Source organism: Apteryx mantelli, chromosome 8 (assembly GCF_036417845.1).
Source record: "Apteryx mantelli isolate bAptMan1 chromosome 8, bAptMan1.hap1, whole genome shotgun sequence".
Classification (NCBI taxonomy): domain Eukaryota; kingdom Metazoa; phylum Chordata; class Aves; order Apterygiformes; family Apterygidae; genus Apteryx; species Apteryx mantelli.
The window spans coordinates 36341208-36360145 of record NC_089985.1 but is presented as its reverse complement, the minus strand read 5'-3'; the positions used below and the strand labels follow the sequence as shown (position 1 = coordinate 36360145).

The 18938-nt window shown below is 41.3% G+C and overlaps 1 protein-coding gene across 1 annotated transcript in view; it reads left to right on the top strand.

The window, feature by feature from the left end:
- SLC1A7 (solute carrier family 1 member 7) overlaps window positions 1-18938 on the top strand; it is a 57590-nt gene that overhangs the window by 17892 nt on the left and 20760 nt on the right. Inside the window, exons 4-5 of the mRNA XM_067300493.1 lie at window positions 13385-13427; window positions 15105-15324. Of these exons, the coding sequence (XP_067156594.1) occupies window positions 13385-13427; window positions 15105-15324 (263 nt within the window). The remainder of the gene's footprint in view (window positions 1-13384; window positions 13428-15104; window positions 15325-18938) is intronic.

The window sequence follows — 18938 nt, the reverse complement described above, 5'->3', positions numbered from 1 at the left end:
TTCTGATCTTTCAGTTCCTTTTTTTTTTTTTCATGCTATCGGTTCTGCTCTGTAGGTGTTTCTTATTTGTTTTACTTTAGCAGAGGGAGGGTTGTTCTTTTAGAGCAACATTAAAGAGATGAATAGATTATTTTGATGGCCTTGCCTGAATATCACTGTTTGCATCATCATTTCAGGTGTTAGTGGGATTAATTTCCTGATCTAAACATAGAACATGTCTCAGATTTATTTTGCTTTTGCAGAAAGACCAAGTTCTGTCTTTGGGTGATAGTTCCTGAAGCTGGCGATCTCGTACTATAGTGGACCAGGGTTTGCAGGCCCAGGGTGTATCTTAACCATAAGAAAGAGAGTTCCCTTTGGAGGTTGACTTATTTAAAATGTTGGACTACTTTTCTTTCAAAAGCACAGGTTCCTGACCCTGGTAGAGCCTCAGCACACAGAGTGGTTATGAGAGTTACTGGGACCTTAAGCCAGAGGGAATGGGGAAGAAAAGGCTAAAAACATTTTCTCTTCCTCCTCCAAGTTGTACTTAACCAGCCCATCTGAAACCTGTACTTTTTTTTATAATATCAACATCTTGCTGAGAACAAAAGCCAAATTATATATGTCATGGAGCAGCAGCTGAGAGCACTCTTTTTTGCAGCCTTTTGCAAAACCACCATCCTCATCTGCAATGGGAAGATGTTCACTTCAGGGCATCCATTTCTCCCCAGTGAATGTGCTTGATATATGTGCAGTGGAATTCATGTGTTTGTGACTGACTAATTAAGTCACATAATCCTGTTTTGTTGCATAAGTGACTATAATTTTTACACTAAGAGGAAGGAACCAAGTAAGTTATTGCAGCTTTGAATCCCTTAGTACGACAGAGTAGCTAGGAGACTGATAGAAGTATAAGGGAATTTAAGAGAATTGGGTAATCTTAACAATTATCTTTATTTTGGTAGTGTTTGGAGGCCTTTTCTATGATGTTGAGCTCTTCCCTTAAGGTCATTCTCAGAAGAAAAAGAAAAAAAAAAAAAAAAAAGGCATAGTGAGACATATAGAGCAATGTGACATTCAAACTGACCTAACAACCAGCTGCCTGTGGAAAGGGTCTGCCCTGGTCACAGGTTCCCATCCCCTTGCTTGCACTGACACAGTTGCTTTTTGAAACCCAGAGTGAGTTAATTCATGGAGATAATTCAAATGAAAAGTAATTTGGGGGTGCAAAGTTTAAAGTCAGTTCCATATTATTATGTTTGCATAAAACAAGTGAATGTCTATATGACAGAAACCTGAGTCTAAATTATGATTTCATCTCTGTCTGGCTAGTTCAGCTTCCCTTTACACCACAGATATAGCAGCAGGGTTTGGAAACACTTTATTCTGCTAAGTCTCATTGCAGGTAACACATATAGTGTTCTGATCTAAACATTTGCAACTGTCATCTTAAATTTCACTTTCCACAAACACTTACCTGATTAAATTATAATAGCTTGCATGCATATTTCAGGCATTGTGTTTCCACCCAGGCATGTGCTTGAAGTCTTTTCTGGTTTGGGCAGGCACAAACAGTGACAGGACAGCTATCCACTCATTGCTGAAGCTTAAAAAGAGAGAATTAAGCTCACTCTGCTTTTGCCATGTTAAGCTGTCACAGCTGCCCTGTCTTTCTAGCCTAAGTGCACAAACTGATGGTTTTTATTCCTCCACTACAGAAATTCACTAAACCGTATTTAATAAATAAATAAATAAATAAATAAGCAAAACACAACTGTGGGGGGTGAGCTTTCCCCTCTAGCTAAGCACTATGGGTGAAATTCTGGCTTTGATTAAGTCAGTCGCAAAACTCCTATATATCTATGCGGAAGTCTGGATTAAATGTAATGATGTATCTGCTGGTTTGAGCTAGAAAAGCTGATCCTTTAGCTCAATGATAAATCACTTCCATTCACAGCTGGAGAGCATCTTGCTAGGCCCAGATTGGCTTATCTTCTCAATTCATTAATTTCCTCTCAATTTATCAATTGCATATGTGCACAGAAGTTAACACAGGAAACATCTGGTATCCTGCAAATAAAGAATGTTAAATGTACAAGTAGTGGAGCTGATACGTGATATAATTGTGGGGTTTATTTTAAAAGCATGCAGCTTGGCATGTGATATGCATATTCATCCTCACTGATTTCAGCTTTGAAGCCATTCACAAATAATGAAATGTGTTGGTATTATTAGTTCTTGTGATGTTACATATGACATTGTTGGGTTTGGATTTTTTGGCAGGAAGGATGTTGCTAGAAATTGAATTTCTGGAATTTCTGAGTGAGGCTCTTACTTTTAGAAGTGTTTTTTATCAGAAATTTGCAGACTGTACTGACTTAGCAAAAAATAAAATCAAGAACTACTGCAGGGCATTATGGTCATTATAAACACCTACAACATCGACCAATGTTCACATTTCAGAAGTAATTATGGTGTATGGAGGAACCTGATGATATCATAATACACCATATACACAGCATTATTTTGTGGATGATGCTTCCCCTGTATATTTGTCTATTACATAAAAAAGCAATAAAACTTCCACTGTATATGGCATGATTAGGACATAACAAGGACACTGTACTGCATAATTCTGAAATGGCTCTAAACCTCACATCAGCCAGGACATATATAACCCTATCTACATCCTGAATTTCTTGCTTCAAAAATTATATCCACAAGTCAACCATTTTTTGTCACATATTGATTCCTTTAAATAGAAGTATTACATCACTGAGGATTTGACTAGGACTTGTATTGCTAGTGATCCTTGTGAAGAGCGGCCAGTATGGTTGCATTGGGATCTACAGGCTGAAGTTAACTGCCAGACAGCAATCTCTAGTATTAGTCTGTATCTGGTTTTTAAGCCTAATGAGGTAGTGATGCTATTCATAACATAACAGAAACTAACATCCCACTGAAAGCAGTTAATAAATACATCTAATAAAAATGATATTCTAATCATGTAAATTGGATCAAAAAGAGAATATATCCACCAGCCAATCCTATGCCCTGCCTTACACAGTAATGTAGTGATATATAGCAGATCTCTAAACAATATCTTAACAGTAGTGTTTTTAAGAGATAATTGTAACATAGTGGGTGTTCTTAAATTGGTTACTAGCTAAGAAAGTTCAGATGGCTTTACATTGTTTTAGGGGAAAAAACAGCAAGCAAGGCATCCTTCTCAATATAAGTTCTTGTTTTCTTTTTACTGCTCTAGAGTTTGCTCTATTTTACCAAGTCCTCATCCCGTGAGATCCCATCCGTTGTTTATTATCACGCTATTAGCGCAGTAAAGGAAGGCAATCCAACACCTCATGTCAAATAGAGGGTCATAAAAATAACGATACAAGAGATCTGGAAGCTGTCAAAGTCCTTCTAGCATGCATTCACAGAGCCAGCAGATCCCTGCTGCTCCAGTCTAAACACAGCATGCTTGAAAACAGCTCATATAGTGTCAAAGGACAAATGCCACTGGAGCTGGTGCGTACAGTCCAACTTATCTTCAGGGGGAATGTGAAGGGTAGGACAGTCGCAGTTTAGTGACTGCAGTGTTTTTCTCCTATATTTTCTTCCAGTTTGAATGGCAATGCATAGTAAAAGATGCTGCATTTGGGAGTGAGTCCTAGAGGCCAAGGAATAGAGATATTTTAAGAGGAAAGGATGATGTGGAAAATATAACGAGGCCGTATTATCCCTCTGGCTGTCATTTCCTAGTCCAAGGTCCCAGTGCTAGTGTGCTCAAGCGTCCCCGTCACCAGTGGATGCAGCGGCAGGGACCGAGTGGTGGGAAGAGCGGGTGCACGCGCCGCTGGCCGCAGCACCGAACCCCTCAGCCCTGCTGGCCCCCGCTGCGCCCCAGGGCTCTGCTGCGTGCGCTGCCTGGCAGCCGTGGTTCAGTCCCTCCTTCCCCTTCCTGAGCTGCCAGCCCCTTCCCTGCGTTCACTGGGGAAGGCAGAAGCCCAAACCTCCAGCACAGAAAAGCGGAAGCTGTTTAACTCCGGGCAGAGTTTGCCACCCGACAGCTGTCTTCATTTCTTCCACATAAAGCTGAGAACTGCCAAGTGTTTCATGGTAGTTTGTGTACAACAGTCCTCTCTTAGGCTATAGCAATCAAGAACATTCAAAGAATGAGGAAAATCACAGAATAGGTCCAGAGAGAAAAGCCCTGATCCTGAAACCCAGCTTTTTCAAAGGCTTCCTTTTCGAAGGGGGTCAGGAGAGATGGAGGACAAGGAAAATCAGTGGATGTGAACCTGCCTCTACTGATTTTCTCCTAGATTCAGTCTGAACAGAAAGGCCATTGAATGCAGTGTAATATAATAAAGTGTTTTCAACATTCAATAAATCTGTGTACCTAAAATCTTTAGTGCTGCTTTGGCCCTAAATCTCTGAATTTTTGCTTTAATCTGATCCAGCTTTTAGCCAAACACATGTTCCTCTCTCTGTGGAAGATGCCCATCTTGCTGCCTAGTTTACCTTCATACCTGTGCAGGACTCTCCCCTTCATATCTTGCCCCTCTCTTTTGCCAGTGTGCAGGGGTGTGGGTTAACTACAGGTAATTCAGAAGACAACTGTGAGTCCGAAGCTGTGCAGGAGACACCCGTTCTGAAGAGGCTTATCTCTTTAACTGCCTCTTTATTACTAGACAGAGACAGATGTACAAATTTGCCTTAATTAAGATTTCTGATGTGAGCACTGCAGGGCTCCTCGAAGTATTTTTTCTTCCATATTTAAGACTATGAATTCTTAGGCTAAGGATCGTCTTTTTGTTCTCTCTAACGCATCAAAGTACCTAGTGCCTTATGATTTTTAGTGAATTTATTCTCATGATGTGCAATACTTCTGTAAGGTAGACAAGGACCATTTTCCTTTCTTACAGCTGGAGAATCAAGACATATGGAAAAGAAATTACCTCCACTGAGGATCATTCAGAAAAATCTGCAGTGTCAGAGGAAATATTCCCAGCTGATAGGAGACCCAGTGGGGGTCTTGGTGTAGGAATGTGGCCTTGGGGGCATCACAGTGAAAACACTATCCATAGCAATGAATCAGCAAAGATCTTTAGCTTCATTTTTCTGGGTGAATTACTGTGTGAATTATCTCTGTACCATGTCCCCAAAGATAAAAGAGCAAATTTTAGTAGCTATTTTGGAGTTAAGCAATAAAGAAAGGCAAGATATCCATTTTTTTAAATAATTCAGCCTTTGAGTGTTTTACTCAAAAGGACAAAAAGGGCCACATTTACAGGAATAATGTCCAATTTTAAATATTAGGTTTGCTTAGTTCTGGAACATATATTCATCTGACAAGCAGAGCAGAAAAAGCATATAACTCAGGGATGAATATTTGTAAAACAAGATACATCATTCAAGGACCACACTGTTTACCTTAACAGTTAATATTTATACCATGCTCTGTTGCCATTATCAAAATACCTTTGCTTTGTAAGTCAAAGGTTAAATCTTCTTGCAGCTGAGATCATGCTATTTGCAGTTGTCATCAACAGAAACAAAATTTGCTCATGAGATATAAACAACCAAGCAAATGCTGCAAACATTCATGTGAGGAAACGAGTTCCAGCCAAACTGGGGGCTCACCCTCCTGTTTTATGTTAGGTTGATCATGGATGCAAATCTGGGCACCAGCTGGGCGCAAATGCAAGGTTCACATAAGCTTTTAGTCTTCTTCAAGTTTAACCAGACCCATGCCATTGTGAGCTAATTCAGCTCAAAAATGCCAAATAAAACAATCAATCCAATGAACACAGTCAGGATCAAATCATACCTTAACCTGACATGACACACAAATTTGCACAGTTCTGAAGTTTACTGGAAGGATAAATCAGAGCACTTTTTTACCACTGAATATTCAGGATTGCATCCAATTTAATAGACTTTGAAGCAGGCACCCAGAAACTCAATCTGGCTGGCCAACTTTAACCAAGAAAGATTTTTTTTTATACCATAAAGAGTTAGAAGAGGATATAAATACTGCAGAGGGTTTATGTTTTCATGGGAATCCTGAGCACTCTTTAAAATCATTTCCCTTCCCTCCTTTCAAGCTGAGCGCTATTTTATATTTTACAGAAATTGTGTTTCTTCAAAAAAGGCAGGAGAAACCCGATATCTGCTGTAGTTTCGAAAAAGTCCAGGCTGTGCAAAACCAGAAATCACGCTTAAAGAAGTTTACAGCTGGAGTTGTATATACACACAATATTTAAGAGCATATTAAAAGACCCAAGGATTAAACTACAAAAGAACTTTTTAATAGCCTTAACCAAAGGAGACATTCATGTGTCTTTGACCAAAAGCCACTTGTACCTATGATGGAAATATTTATCTGTCCCCTATGGCAAACTACCATTTTTCACTCATTTCAGCTTGCCGGTTTTCTTTTCTCTTACAAAGCAAACCTGGTGCCAGCACTGTTCAGCACTATATTTGACTTTACTTTCTCTTGTGGTTAATGTTTATCCAGTTTAAGCTGTACAGGAGCCTGTTCTTCAACTATTTACATAGAGCTCTGATGTCCCTAAATGTGTGTCTGCTATTATTTGGCATAAAAAGAATCCAATATGGAATAATGACGAAAGCAGTGCTGGGAGTTGAATTATGAAACAGAGTTTTTGCTCTCTGCTCAGGAGGCCTCAGCCACAGAGCAGGAGGCGTGAAGAGTCCAGGAGTCAAAACTGCATTAGGACAACTTCAGCCCTAAACAGGAATAAATCATTCATCCTCCTGTCATCAGGCCTGGACATCTGCTGATGTAAAGGAACATTTTTTATTAAATAACTTTGTCTTCATGGAACCATAGTGGAAGTATGTTGGGTCCATCATGCTACTTTTGATATGATTCAGTCTTATGAAGTACTTGGCTTCCACTCCAAAGAATGATTTTCTCAGAACGTCATAGCCCTACCAGGCTGCATGTAAAGGCCTTTTCTTTCATAAGAAGCAGGGTAAGGAGGCTGACCCCCCAGAGCCCTCACTGGAACTGAAATGCCATGCAACAGTGTCACCTCAGCACAGACACAAAGTCCAAGTGTTTGGCAAAATGACTCCACGATGTGAGTTCTGCCCTGACCTGAGAAGAGACAAGCAAGAAACAAGGTGGTCCACAATGCTTAGTCCTAATTAGTGATTTTTATATTCTATTAGTACCTTTACCACAATAATAAGGAATTTAATGCTTTTTTTTAATCCCACATAAGCCTTCAGACTTGCGGGGAGTAGTAAATTTGGCACTTTGAAATGATATTAGACACTGGAGATCATGACTGATGTGCAGCATGCATCCTCCTGGGGCCCTGAGATAGCTGATGTGTTCAGTCAGGCAGAATTAAATTCCGCCCTTGATTTCAGGAGTGTAAACCCTGATGGAGCCTGCTTATGCTAGCAGGGAGCTATTTCAGATTTTTATCCATGTGACCGAGGATGGGATCTGGTTCATGTGGTACAGTGGCACATGTGGTACAGTCAGGTCTACACAGTTGATGACAAAATAACACAGAGGACAGCAAAGCAAAGAACATTTCTGAGATGAAGCCAATGTCACTAGGATGAAAGAGGCATCTGACTTCAAACGACAGTGAATAGAAACCATACTGGTGTCATCACCATTCTTCTGCACAGCTGTAAAACCTGGAAACTAAATTTGTCCTGACTAGTTGTCACATCAAGCTACTTGGACTCCATTTTCATGTCTCTGTGCCCTTGCTGTATAGACTGACAGGGTGAGATCTCAAACACTCAAGCAATGTTCTTGCAAGCTCAGCTACACTGGTCCAAATTTGAGATACATAGGACAGAGTGTCCAAAGCTGTTTTTATGGCCAGTGCAAACATAGGCCAATTAAATATTGTAAGGCTGTGTATGTAGCAAAAAATCCCTCTGGTGGCTTTAATTCCACAGCATGGGAGACTCCAGCCAAGGGCTGTCTGCTGTGGCAGCAATTAGGTACTGATACCATCACAGTCTGAGAGCAAAACCAGATTGCTGCTGCAGAGCCCAGAGTGCCCCAGGGGAATGTGCGCTCTGAGTTAAGGCAACAACATCTGTCATACCTGTGGCTGCTGTTATGCTAGAGCAGCTGGACTGATTTCTTATTAAAAAAATCTGCGAAAACTGAATACTTCGAATCGACAGAAGATGTCATAGCCAGGAGTCAGAATGGGTGTTTCAGATTTTTAACAGTATAATTGCAACCAGAATTTGGCCTATTATTTCTAAGAGAGGTTATCCAGGAGCAGTGAAACTGGCTGTTCCAGCAGCTGCAGGCTCATGCTGTGCTAACGGCAGGAGCAGTGAAGCCGTCACCATCGCTGATACTGACATCACGACTGTAGCCCTCAGTGTTAGCAGCCTTCTGCAGCGAGCGGGGGCTCCTGCACCCAGGCGCGCACTTGCGTGGCGCGGCCCGAGCTGAAAAGCAGCTGTCACCGAAACGACTCTGCTGCTGCTTACCCTGTGCTGCTCTGGGGCAGTCCAACTTGCTGAAACAGGGGAAAACTAAGGGGGCAAAAATGAGTGAAGAGCGTTAAGGGCTAGGTTAATTGCTAGGAGACAGTGGAGAAGGGGAAAAGACCTCCCGTTTTGGCAGTGGCAAGGGGCAGTCTAACATGCAATGGGAAACTGCGCCCTCAGAGTTGCTCCTTAGACCGGCTACTATTTATACTTGATGCAAGTCTCCAGGATTTTCTTCAAATCCTTTGGTTACCAAATCGCAGAACATGTGTTGCCTTTATCAGAGATGCGCATTTCTAATTCTCAGTACATCCTTATGTCCTCTTATCCCATAGAAGAATTAGGGCAGAACTCCGAAATTTCCTAGCAGAATGAGCCAGTCTGTGCATCGCAGCAGGAGGTAGTCAGAGAAGGTGTTTAGTAGGCCACTGGTACGTATACGCTGCTGTCATAGCAAAGGCAGGCCAGCCGTGCCCTCTGTTGTTTAATGGTTCATGGTCTGTGGCAGTTCACTGAGCTGCTATAGCGCTAACATACATGTTCACCCTTTTAGCCTGCGCTGAGCCCTCCCGCTCCCGCCGGCAGAGTTCCTGAAGCAGAGGGTGCGCTGGGAGATACATCCTCTGTTCTTCCTCGGGGGAGACAGTATTTAGTTCTTAATTTTTTATGTAACCAGAAACCATATGTCTCAGCTGCTGTTTTACAATCACATCCTTGTCTTAGACCTAAATTTTTCTATGTTCCACTGTTATTCATTATATTTAACTCCCTATTATTATGTGAAATTATTTTTACCATGCTGAATCATACCACTGAGGGTAAAGAAATATTGCTTACACTAGAGAAATTAATCCCACATCATTTTAAGCTTCCCACAGTATTATTTTGTGTCCTATATTTTATAACTAATCTGAAAGTAATGCTGGAAATTTAGAAGTATTTTAACTGCTTAGCTCTCTTAACAAACACAACAGCATTTCTGTGTGGTGACAGCAATGCGTAGCTCAGCTTGAATTATTACTTAATAAGTACTGACAGTGTCTTTAATTCAATATATAACAGTGATACAAACATAGTGCCTGTTCTGGGTAAAGTTACAGGCTCACATTGTGATCCTGATATCAGATCCATGGGGGTAGATCTTTATCCTTGTGCAAAATTGCAATAAAGCTAGTAGAGATCTGCAGGAGCTGATCTGAAAGCAGGATGGATACTTGAAACTTAGGCAGAGGAGAGGCTGAGAGGGTGGAACAGCCTATCATTAGTTTTGTAATATAGTTGTGTGAGTGCAAGTGCCCAGACTTTGTGCTATACTGAAGCTCCCACCCAAACTAGCAGTCCCCAATGCCCCGGTTCAGCATGCCAGAAACCGACGGGAGGGTGCCCCGAGAGCTACCTGGCGGCTATGAGGATCCCCTTAGCCTTCCTCATCCTGGCTCCATGGTAAAACGTCAGCCCCTCCACCCTCCGTGGAAGCATTCCTGGGAGATCCCTTCCGAACATCCGGCTCACGGCTGAAAATATCAACGTGCAGCAAAACGTACCCCTAAAGCAAGAATGTGTCAGGTGTTTTTGTGGAGGCCTGACTGAGCCGATGAGCACTCCCAGTCATCTCCCAGGTCTATGTGGCAGTTTGAAATATTGTTCACATTATTATTTTTTAGTCCATTAGAGTTGTCTTTTATGAATTGCACTCTTGAATATTTTTAATTAACAAAACTAAATTTTGGCTAATACTGGATTTTTTCAATCCAAGTAAGCCGGCTTAAAATAAAAAATAAGCTGAAGCTCTGCCAAACACATTCAGGTCAGCCCTTCGCTAGATAAATTGCATAACTTTGGTAAGGCTAGTCTCAAAGACTGGATCACAGCGCATAACAATATATTAAAAAACATTGGGAGAATTCCAGCATCCAGTATTAAATCGGTAGTTGTAATTCCTGCAGGATAAAGAATGATAAAGAAATAAAACGCTTTAATCCTCCACAAAATTGTCTAACATTTAATCTAGCTACTAACCATATGATATTTCCTTTCTTGAGCAGTCTCAATTTGTTCTTAATTCTACTAATTAGGACTACAAGACTGAGGCAGAGAGCAGAAAGCCCCAGCAATTAAATTTGTGGGGTTTGTAAATGCTATGGCCCATATGCATCAGAGCTGAGCAGGAATCCTCTGTGTGAATCAGGGCTTTCAGAATAACTCACCTTTGCCTAACAGGTTTTCATATAATCATCACAGTAACACTTTGCACTTCTCTGGCACCTTTCATCTGATCATCTCAAATCACAAAGCGAACACAAGTTAATATTAATGAAGCCTTGAACAATCTGAAAGTAGAATTTCCTTTTGAGGCATAAGGAGACAGTAATGACCTTTTCTCTCCAGTGCTTCCCTCGCCTGTAAACATCCTCTCCATTTTCCCAGGTCCAGCTTCATCCAGCTGCTCCTTGGTTAGTTCCCTGGCTCTGCCGAGGCCCTGGGGCTCAGGCAGAAGGTTGTGTCTGCATCTGATATGGAAGGGATGTACGGCTGGGTGTTGTCTGTGTCTTGTTTCGGCTACAGATATGACATTTGAACCAGAGAACCATCAGCATTTTTGGAAGATTTGGAGCAATAACCGTGCTAAATCACACTGGCCTTGCTTTGCACTGTCGTTACCGGGGGTGAAAGCCCTGCCGACAGCAGCCCAGCACTTGAGTGTAGAGCGTTGCTTACAGCAGTGCAGGGAGCGTGGGTCAGCACTACCGAGCAGGCACCTTAAGCTAGATCATTCCGATGAAATCACGGTGTGTGTACAAAGGGACTGTGTTAATGAAACTAAACCATGCTAAATTACGGCAATTTTCTTCTACAGGCAAGTCTGCCTTCTTCTGATATCGTGTCCCCATAGAGCACAGCCGTCATCATACCTAGGGCCCTTAAGCAGAACTGGTAAAATGGAAAGAGATGTTGCCACAGTGTCTGTTATAATATACCTATTATATCTCATATATGCTGTTATCCCGCAGTAAATGCCAGGTGGTTTTTCAGGCTGCAAGGAGTAGGTAATCTGAACTGTCTCACATTCGCTGAGGGGAGAAAAGGTCAAGGACAGTTAATGAAGAGTAACTAAAGTGCTGCACATCAACCTCGTATCTTGCCTGATAATAACTTGTCTGTGTAACGCTTGCTTGCCCTAAAGCAATAGCCTTACCAAAATGACAAATGATCCCTTTATATGGCTCGTCTGCTCTCACGCAGCAGGCCAGCAGAAAAATCTCATTTTCAATCTTCTCTCTCAATCATTAGGCAGCACTACTACCCTTTAATTAAAGTTCTGCTCTCTCTGCTTGACCCTGAATTGGATAATTAATCATCTGTTTGCAGTAATTGCTCCCAGTGCCTGATGCTACTGAAACAGATTCCATCTCATAATTTTAAGTGTGACCATAATGTCGCATTATGATCACTTAAAATAGCAATAAAATTGTTTTTTCTAAACTGGTGCTGCACAGAACACTCTTGCTGCAACCCCACTAGCAGGAAGCATATGCTGCTGCAAAGAGGAAAGCAGGTCTGGAAAATGTCTCAGTTCAGCATACGTTTAACTGTGCATACATATAGCAATTCTCTTCTGAATGAGAACAGGCTTTTCACACATGCTGAAATACTTCCTGTCTTGGGGCTTGAGTTGGACTTTCAATAAAAAGTCCTTTGGTTAGAGAATTTAAGAGTTTTGTTTTGGATAAATTGATTTATATGAAAGCATATAATTGGGTCAAGGAGTGCCACTTTCTCTTGCCTCCAGGTTCGGAAGCTTTGGGCTGCAAATAAATTAGTTCTGAAAATGATCCTATTAGAATGATCACACAAATCTTGATTCCCAAATGTTACATGGAAATATTTGCCTTTTTATCTTTTTTCCCCATCTCTACTGTTTCCTCTTTGAAGCCTGTAGAGGGTGTGCTCTCCATTTCATATTAGGATTGAATGTCTTTCTACAAGGTAATAATCTAGCTCAAACCAAAGTTAGTTAGCTCCAGATATTACTGGTGAAATGGTAAGTTGGTGTTACACAGAAAGTCAGGAAAGATGATAACAACAGTCCCTTTTGGAATTAAAAATCTCTCAGTCTCACTGCAAATCTCCCAGCATGTGGGCATGGTTTCCCCTGCAGGGCAGCTGAGAGCAAAGATGAAACTGTCTCCCTCACCCTGTCTCTAGCTCTGAAGCCTCAGAATCATTAAAGTAAAATATATCACAGACTGCAGCTCTAGTCTGGATTCTTTTCATCGGGAATCAAACCTTCATTTTGAAAAGCAAACTATTCTCGACAAAACCACTGCAAGGTCTGCATCACTTACAATTTTTAGTGATGAAGGTGTATCAGAAGGTATTAAACTTTATGAGTCATCTCACAGCAGGGCTTAGAAGTCCCAAAGTAGAATACAGCAGGCAGGAGACCAGGATCTTGGGATCGCATCCCTGAAGACAGACTGTCTTGAACATCTCATTATTTAACTAGACAAGACAAAATATGGAATAAAGGAATATTCCTCTCCCCAGTTAGCAGATGGGAAAGGGAATAATAGCAATTTTGTTGACTGAGTCACTACATGGCGGCTGTGGCAGAGCCAGGAACTGAAAGTAGAGCACCTGGATCTCACTCCAGGTGTTGAGGACTGAGTCCCAAAACTTTAATTCGGAGGCATCATCTCTCTGTTGTGCCTTGCTCAGTGAGTTACAGTGATACAGTTTGGGTGGGAGAGAGTAGCAGCCTTCTGCACCCACTCAGCACTTGCTCTCCAGGAAGGTAAATAAGTAATTTAACGTGATAGACCCTGAAACCCAGTAAATGGAAACTGCTTTCAGTCCCATAAAAACAAATCTTTTATTTGTTCATTTCTAGGAACATGTTTCCGGCCAATCTTGTTGAGGCCACGTTCAAACAGGTAAGCGACTATATTTCTCTTACTACTGATGAAAGAGATGAGCCTTCATCATATAAAACATATGATATATAGTAGTAAAACAGAATCCAGATATAAACAGTATATGCCGCATCAGATACCACTAAAACCTTCAGCATTTAGAAGTTACTGAGTCTCTTTCCACTAGCAGGACTACATTGTAAGGCATTAATTACTACTGGGCTGCATGACCCTTCAACATTATTCTATGTGCTACGCTCTTACCTTCCTCTCTTGATGAGATTTAAAGTTCCACATATCCTTAACAGCAGAAGTAGATGAACAGTTTATAGCACTAAGCAACTTTCATATTTGTACAGTATATTGTGTATATCCTGGTTCATAGATGCTGTACATGTCTCACCAGGTGTCTTCCTAGACTATCGCAGACTTTGCAGGGAGGAGATGGAGAAGGCGGTTTGTAGCTCCTGAGCGTGGGCAGGAGGAGGTGGAGCAGGGATATGTGCAGCTCTCGGGTACAACCGGGTTGTTACAGCAGTGGGAACAGAGGAGCTGACCAGAAACAGCAAGTTCTGTGACACGAGCTCAAATGGGCACAGAAAACCAGGGAGGATGGGATCAATAAACAGTGAAGATAATAAATGCCTGTAGAGCACCTACAAGGAAAGGAAGGACAGACTGATCAATAATGAAAATATAGATTGGAAGCCAGTTTCTCTTTGGGGGAGCAGGTGGAGAAGTACCTCCTGGTTTTGGTGGGAAGAGGGACCTGAAGCGGGCTTCTTCATTTTCATTCTATTCCTCGCTCTATTATAGACTCATCTGCTACCAAAGGCTAAACTCTGCCTCCCTGTATCTCTGTAGTCATCAGCATTAAAATTAGAATAAAGGCTGGGGATGCCAAATCTTTGTGAAACTTGCAAAGGTGCTAAATTTCTCTGTCATATACAAGATTAGCCATGGTACCTCAGGGCAAAACAAACATAAAATGCACAGTGTGACTGGAGAATAGACATGCACACCTATGGCAGCTCCATCCATTTGAGGTCAGATCTTTAAGGACCTTTTGGAAGGTGCTGTGGAAAAGCAGAAGGATTTATATGATCACACCTGTATGCCTAGAGCATGATTTCTTTTACTGCAGGACTGTAGTCACATGGTAGCTGGAATCTCTTTAAGAGTGCACAGCAACACCACACAAAGGAAGCACAGAATCCCATATCCAATCAAAGCAACAAAATAATGTATTTAGGAAAAATCTAATTACTCAGATTGAAATTTGGCCAGAAAACCTCGTTTAAAAGTTCTGAGTGAGCAAGAGGCATGGCTCTATTGGTTTCACTGGGAACCTTATCTCTGGTGAGACAAAGATAAAGGCACTCTTCATTTCTGGGGCAGTTATTCCTATTTATGTGTTATAGGAAAGGGAATACAAGGGAATGTCAAATGTAGCTCTAACAAGAGAAAGTATGATTGCTGCACAGGGTCTGCTTATAGGAAAGCCTACTTTTGTCACGTTTTTGCAAAAATTCAGCTGTGTTTACAGATTTTAGCAGCACAGGGACAGGAGCTGTCATTCTTCTTTTCATGCTTTTCCCTGTAACATGCAGCCTCATTTAACAAATCATTTAGGGGGCCTCATTAAACTATTAATTCCTGCTGGGATATTTTAATAAAAAATCTTCTGTTTTCTTTCAGTATCGCACCAAGACTATTTCCATCATCAAATCCAGCAAAGCATCACCTGAAAGTACCACTCATCACGTTATAATATATGGAGTCCAGGATGAGAATGGATCCAATGTCCAGAATTTTGCCTTGGATATTACTCCCCCCCCTGAAGTGATTTACAAATCAGAACCAGGCACTAGTGACGGCATGAATGTGCTAGGGATCGTGATATTCTCTGCAACAATGGGTAGGTTTCAGACATGTTTGGTTTGCAATAATCCAAGTATCCGTTTAAGAGGACAAAACAGGGGTTGAGTTGTTTGGATTCTTGATTTTTTTTTTTTTTTTTGTCTAATTCTATCTAAACTTTGTAAAAAAACAAGAATATTACAGAGCTGTTCTCACAATGTTTTGAAGAAAAATCTTCAAAATTCTTGATGACTTTTGTTCCGTGCTGTTTTCTGTGCATTAATTATATTCGCTATATTTTACTTTCTTCTGGATTTTTTTGAGCTTTTATTTGTGAACCATTTTTGCCTGAGATGGAGGAAAAATAGAAATGTCTTATTCACCTCAATTTTAAAGATTCTTAGTTTGAGACATCAAATCATCCCATCATCAGAACTCTGTATGCCAGCTCCAGTGCCATTAATTGACTGGTACCAGAAGGATGAGAGCTAAGCATGACCTCCTTCATCCTTCCAGGGCATAAGTGAACAGCATTTGGTGTTTGGGATGACTCAGTGAAGCTTTCTATTGCTTTTAGGACCCCTTTTCTTTTCTTTTCTTTTCTTTTTTTATTTTCTAGTAAATCACTGAAACAAGTTTGGGGCAGGGTAAATTCACATGCTCCCCTAACACTTCATGCTTCCTCTTTGCAGAATGTCATGGTTACCTTCACATCTCTTGCTGTTTTATTTGCCCTCTCAGATGAAAGAAAGTGAAATGAGTGTATGAGCTATGATGCCCAGCTGAGCACTTCTCATTCCACTCTATAGTGGACAGTATCACACATATATATATTCAAACTACTTTAAAACTCCATTTTCTGCATATGTTGAAAACAGCAGTTCCCAGAGAACTTTAGGCTAACTGGCTGAGTTACTAGCAGTTTAGCTATGGCAGAATGTGTTTAAGGGCCAGCTGCAAAACCACTCAGGAAAACAGTAAATACATCAGAATTTATATCTGTATATATCAGTATTAAATATATCAGTCTGTGATATTGCTTCTGTCAGCACCCACTTTGTATAGTCTAAATCAAGCTTAGATGTGATGACGCTACACTCTAGATACGGCAGTGTGCTAGTACCATAAGAGATACATTAATCCCTCTTTAACAAGAAGGTTCACCATGATATAGAGGTTGGCGAGTCTACTAATCGAGGATACGAAAAATAACAGGTAGCTGTTAAAATTAAACATAATTATAGAAAAGAATATAAATCTAGAAGAACAGTAACAAACCCTAATACAGTGTACTCAGAGCTAGGAATTGCTATGCCAGCTCAGACCAGTGGCCCCTCTACCAATATCCTGTTTCACTCTGGCCAGTAGCAGAAATCTCAGGGAAGGTTTCAAGAAATTCTGAAATAAACAGGTCCATAGCAGACTTTCTCCCCAAAGTCCAAGAAGTTAGGACATTTCTAATGCCCAAAGCACCAGGCTTTGTACCATGGGGACAGACAGCTTGCCACTCTGCTGTCAGTTCAGCAGGCCATCAGATCGCGAGACCCGTCGCGCACATGGCCTGATGCTTTAGTCTCCAGCTGGCGATCCCAGAATAACCCGCTCACACACAAACCCCCTGGTTTAAGTTTCTCCCACCTGGCAGAGGTTGGCTTTTGCCCTGCAATCTGGTCTATCTGAGGATCTTATCACATTATTAGTGTAGAACTTGTGTCACTTATTTATGTAAGAAACTATTCACATAATTAGCCCCAGTGATGTCTTGGATAAGTGGGTTATAAAGGTATATATATAAACATGCCCTGGTTAATCTTGACAAAGGTAAAGTGCTGATGATTATTGCAAGAAAATGCTGATGAAATTATCTAAATTTATTCTTGGAAGTTAATCAGGTCTGCAGATGCAGTTCCATAAAACATCTTTCACTGTATTTATTATATTCTAGTTCACACTAGCACAAGGGGTCAAAAATCATTTCTGGAATTAGCCGATTTGTCTGCTTCTTTGTTTCTCCGGAGTGTGGTATTCTATATGCAACACTGCTGGAAACTGGCTGCCCCCCAGTTTGTAATGCTTTATAGTCGATTCCCAAAGTACTATGTTGCAGCAAGCAATATTCCAGCCAAAACGTATTGGCTATGAATGGATTAATTACACATCCTTATTAGGATCAAGGGCAATTATATAATTTTGAGCACAGAAGATCACCCATTTTCTTCCCAGAACTGCGTGCGTTTCTTCTACCATGCCTCTAACTCTTGCTGGCCCAGGGATCAGGAGAGGGAAGCTGAGAGCTGGTTTCTCCCTGGCTGAAATACAGTAACCATGCTGCTGTCGTGCCATGCTGCCCCAGGCAGCGTAGCCCCTGGCTGCCGGCATCACCAGTGGCTGCCAGCTGCAGACAAACCTGAGACACTAAACCCTCAAATCTGGTCATATTCTGGTGACTATTTCAAATTGTCATTTCGAACTGAGAACACAGCCCAACATTTATCACTGTCTTCAACTTTCTGCTTCCCTCCTGCAAAAAATGAAGCAATAAAGCAGAAGGCATGTGGCCTTAGTCTCTATGAAAGAAGAGCATCGTTCCAAAGTTTTTGTTTCTTGCAAAAAATGTGTACAGGCTTTGGTGCTTGGTAACAATTTTGCTCACTTGGGCTGAATCTTACTTGCATGAAGGTCTCTTTACATCACTCTGGTATAGAAAAATGGCATTAGGGTGGATATGAGTTATTATCAGAGCTTCTTTTAGGTCCATGAACAGCATCAGAATAGCATCAAGGGCCTGTAGAATAACAGACTTGAGCCAACCATCTTTTCCTTTTCCTGAAGCAGGAGGTGAATTTCTTAGTAATCTTAGCTCAGGAATAAATCATGTGCATGAATAACTGGACCTCTTAGCCTGGTATACATTAAAATGGGCAGCCTTTGACAGGCAAGAGTGTGAAGTCAAGACACAAAAAGCCTTGATGCTAGGCGTTCCCTGAGTTGTGACTAGCTATAATGCTTCTTCATATACAGTGTGCAGGAATTTCTGTTAGGGATTATGACAAGTGGGTAAGAGTTGAGACAGCTGATCTGTTTTTCTTGGAGAAGGCCACGTTATTTATTAACCACAAGGAAAACGTTTGCACTGAAATGGAGCTTGGTACACCAGGGCTGTGGACAGGAAGCCCCAGTACTGCCTGCCCCACTCTCTGTCGCCACCAACAGCCACATGCTCAGTTCTGTTTTACAGAACAAACTTCACTTATTCCTCTAAAATAAAAGAGAAAGCATTTCTTCTTCTCAGCATTATATAGAATTAGAAGCTAAGACTCTTGTAAAACTGCTACAGCTTAATAAAACCAACCAGGCTTCAAATGCCAAATTGTATTTAAAATCCTTTTAGTACAGATGAGGAACATGCTTAATAAAAGAGTGTTGTTTTCCAACCTAAAACTTACAGTTTAGATGAATACTAACAGTCTTATAAGCCCACATTTTGAATGCAGTTATTGCAAAATCCCTGGATAAGACAGCTGAGAGCCTCCCTCCCTGCATCAGGAGGGGAATGCCTTGGCGCTGTTACAGCCCGACCTGGCCACAGACACAGATGTGGGCTCCCAGGCCCCAGGCTGGGCTGCCACTCAAAGCCAGCGCGCTGCGGATCCAGAGCAAGCGTCAGCATGC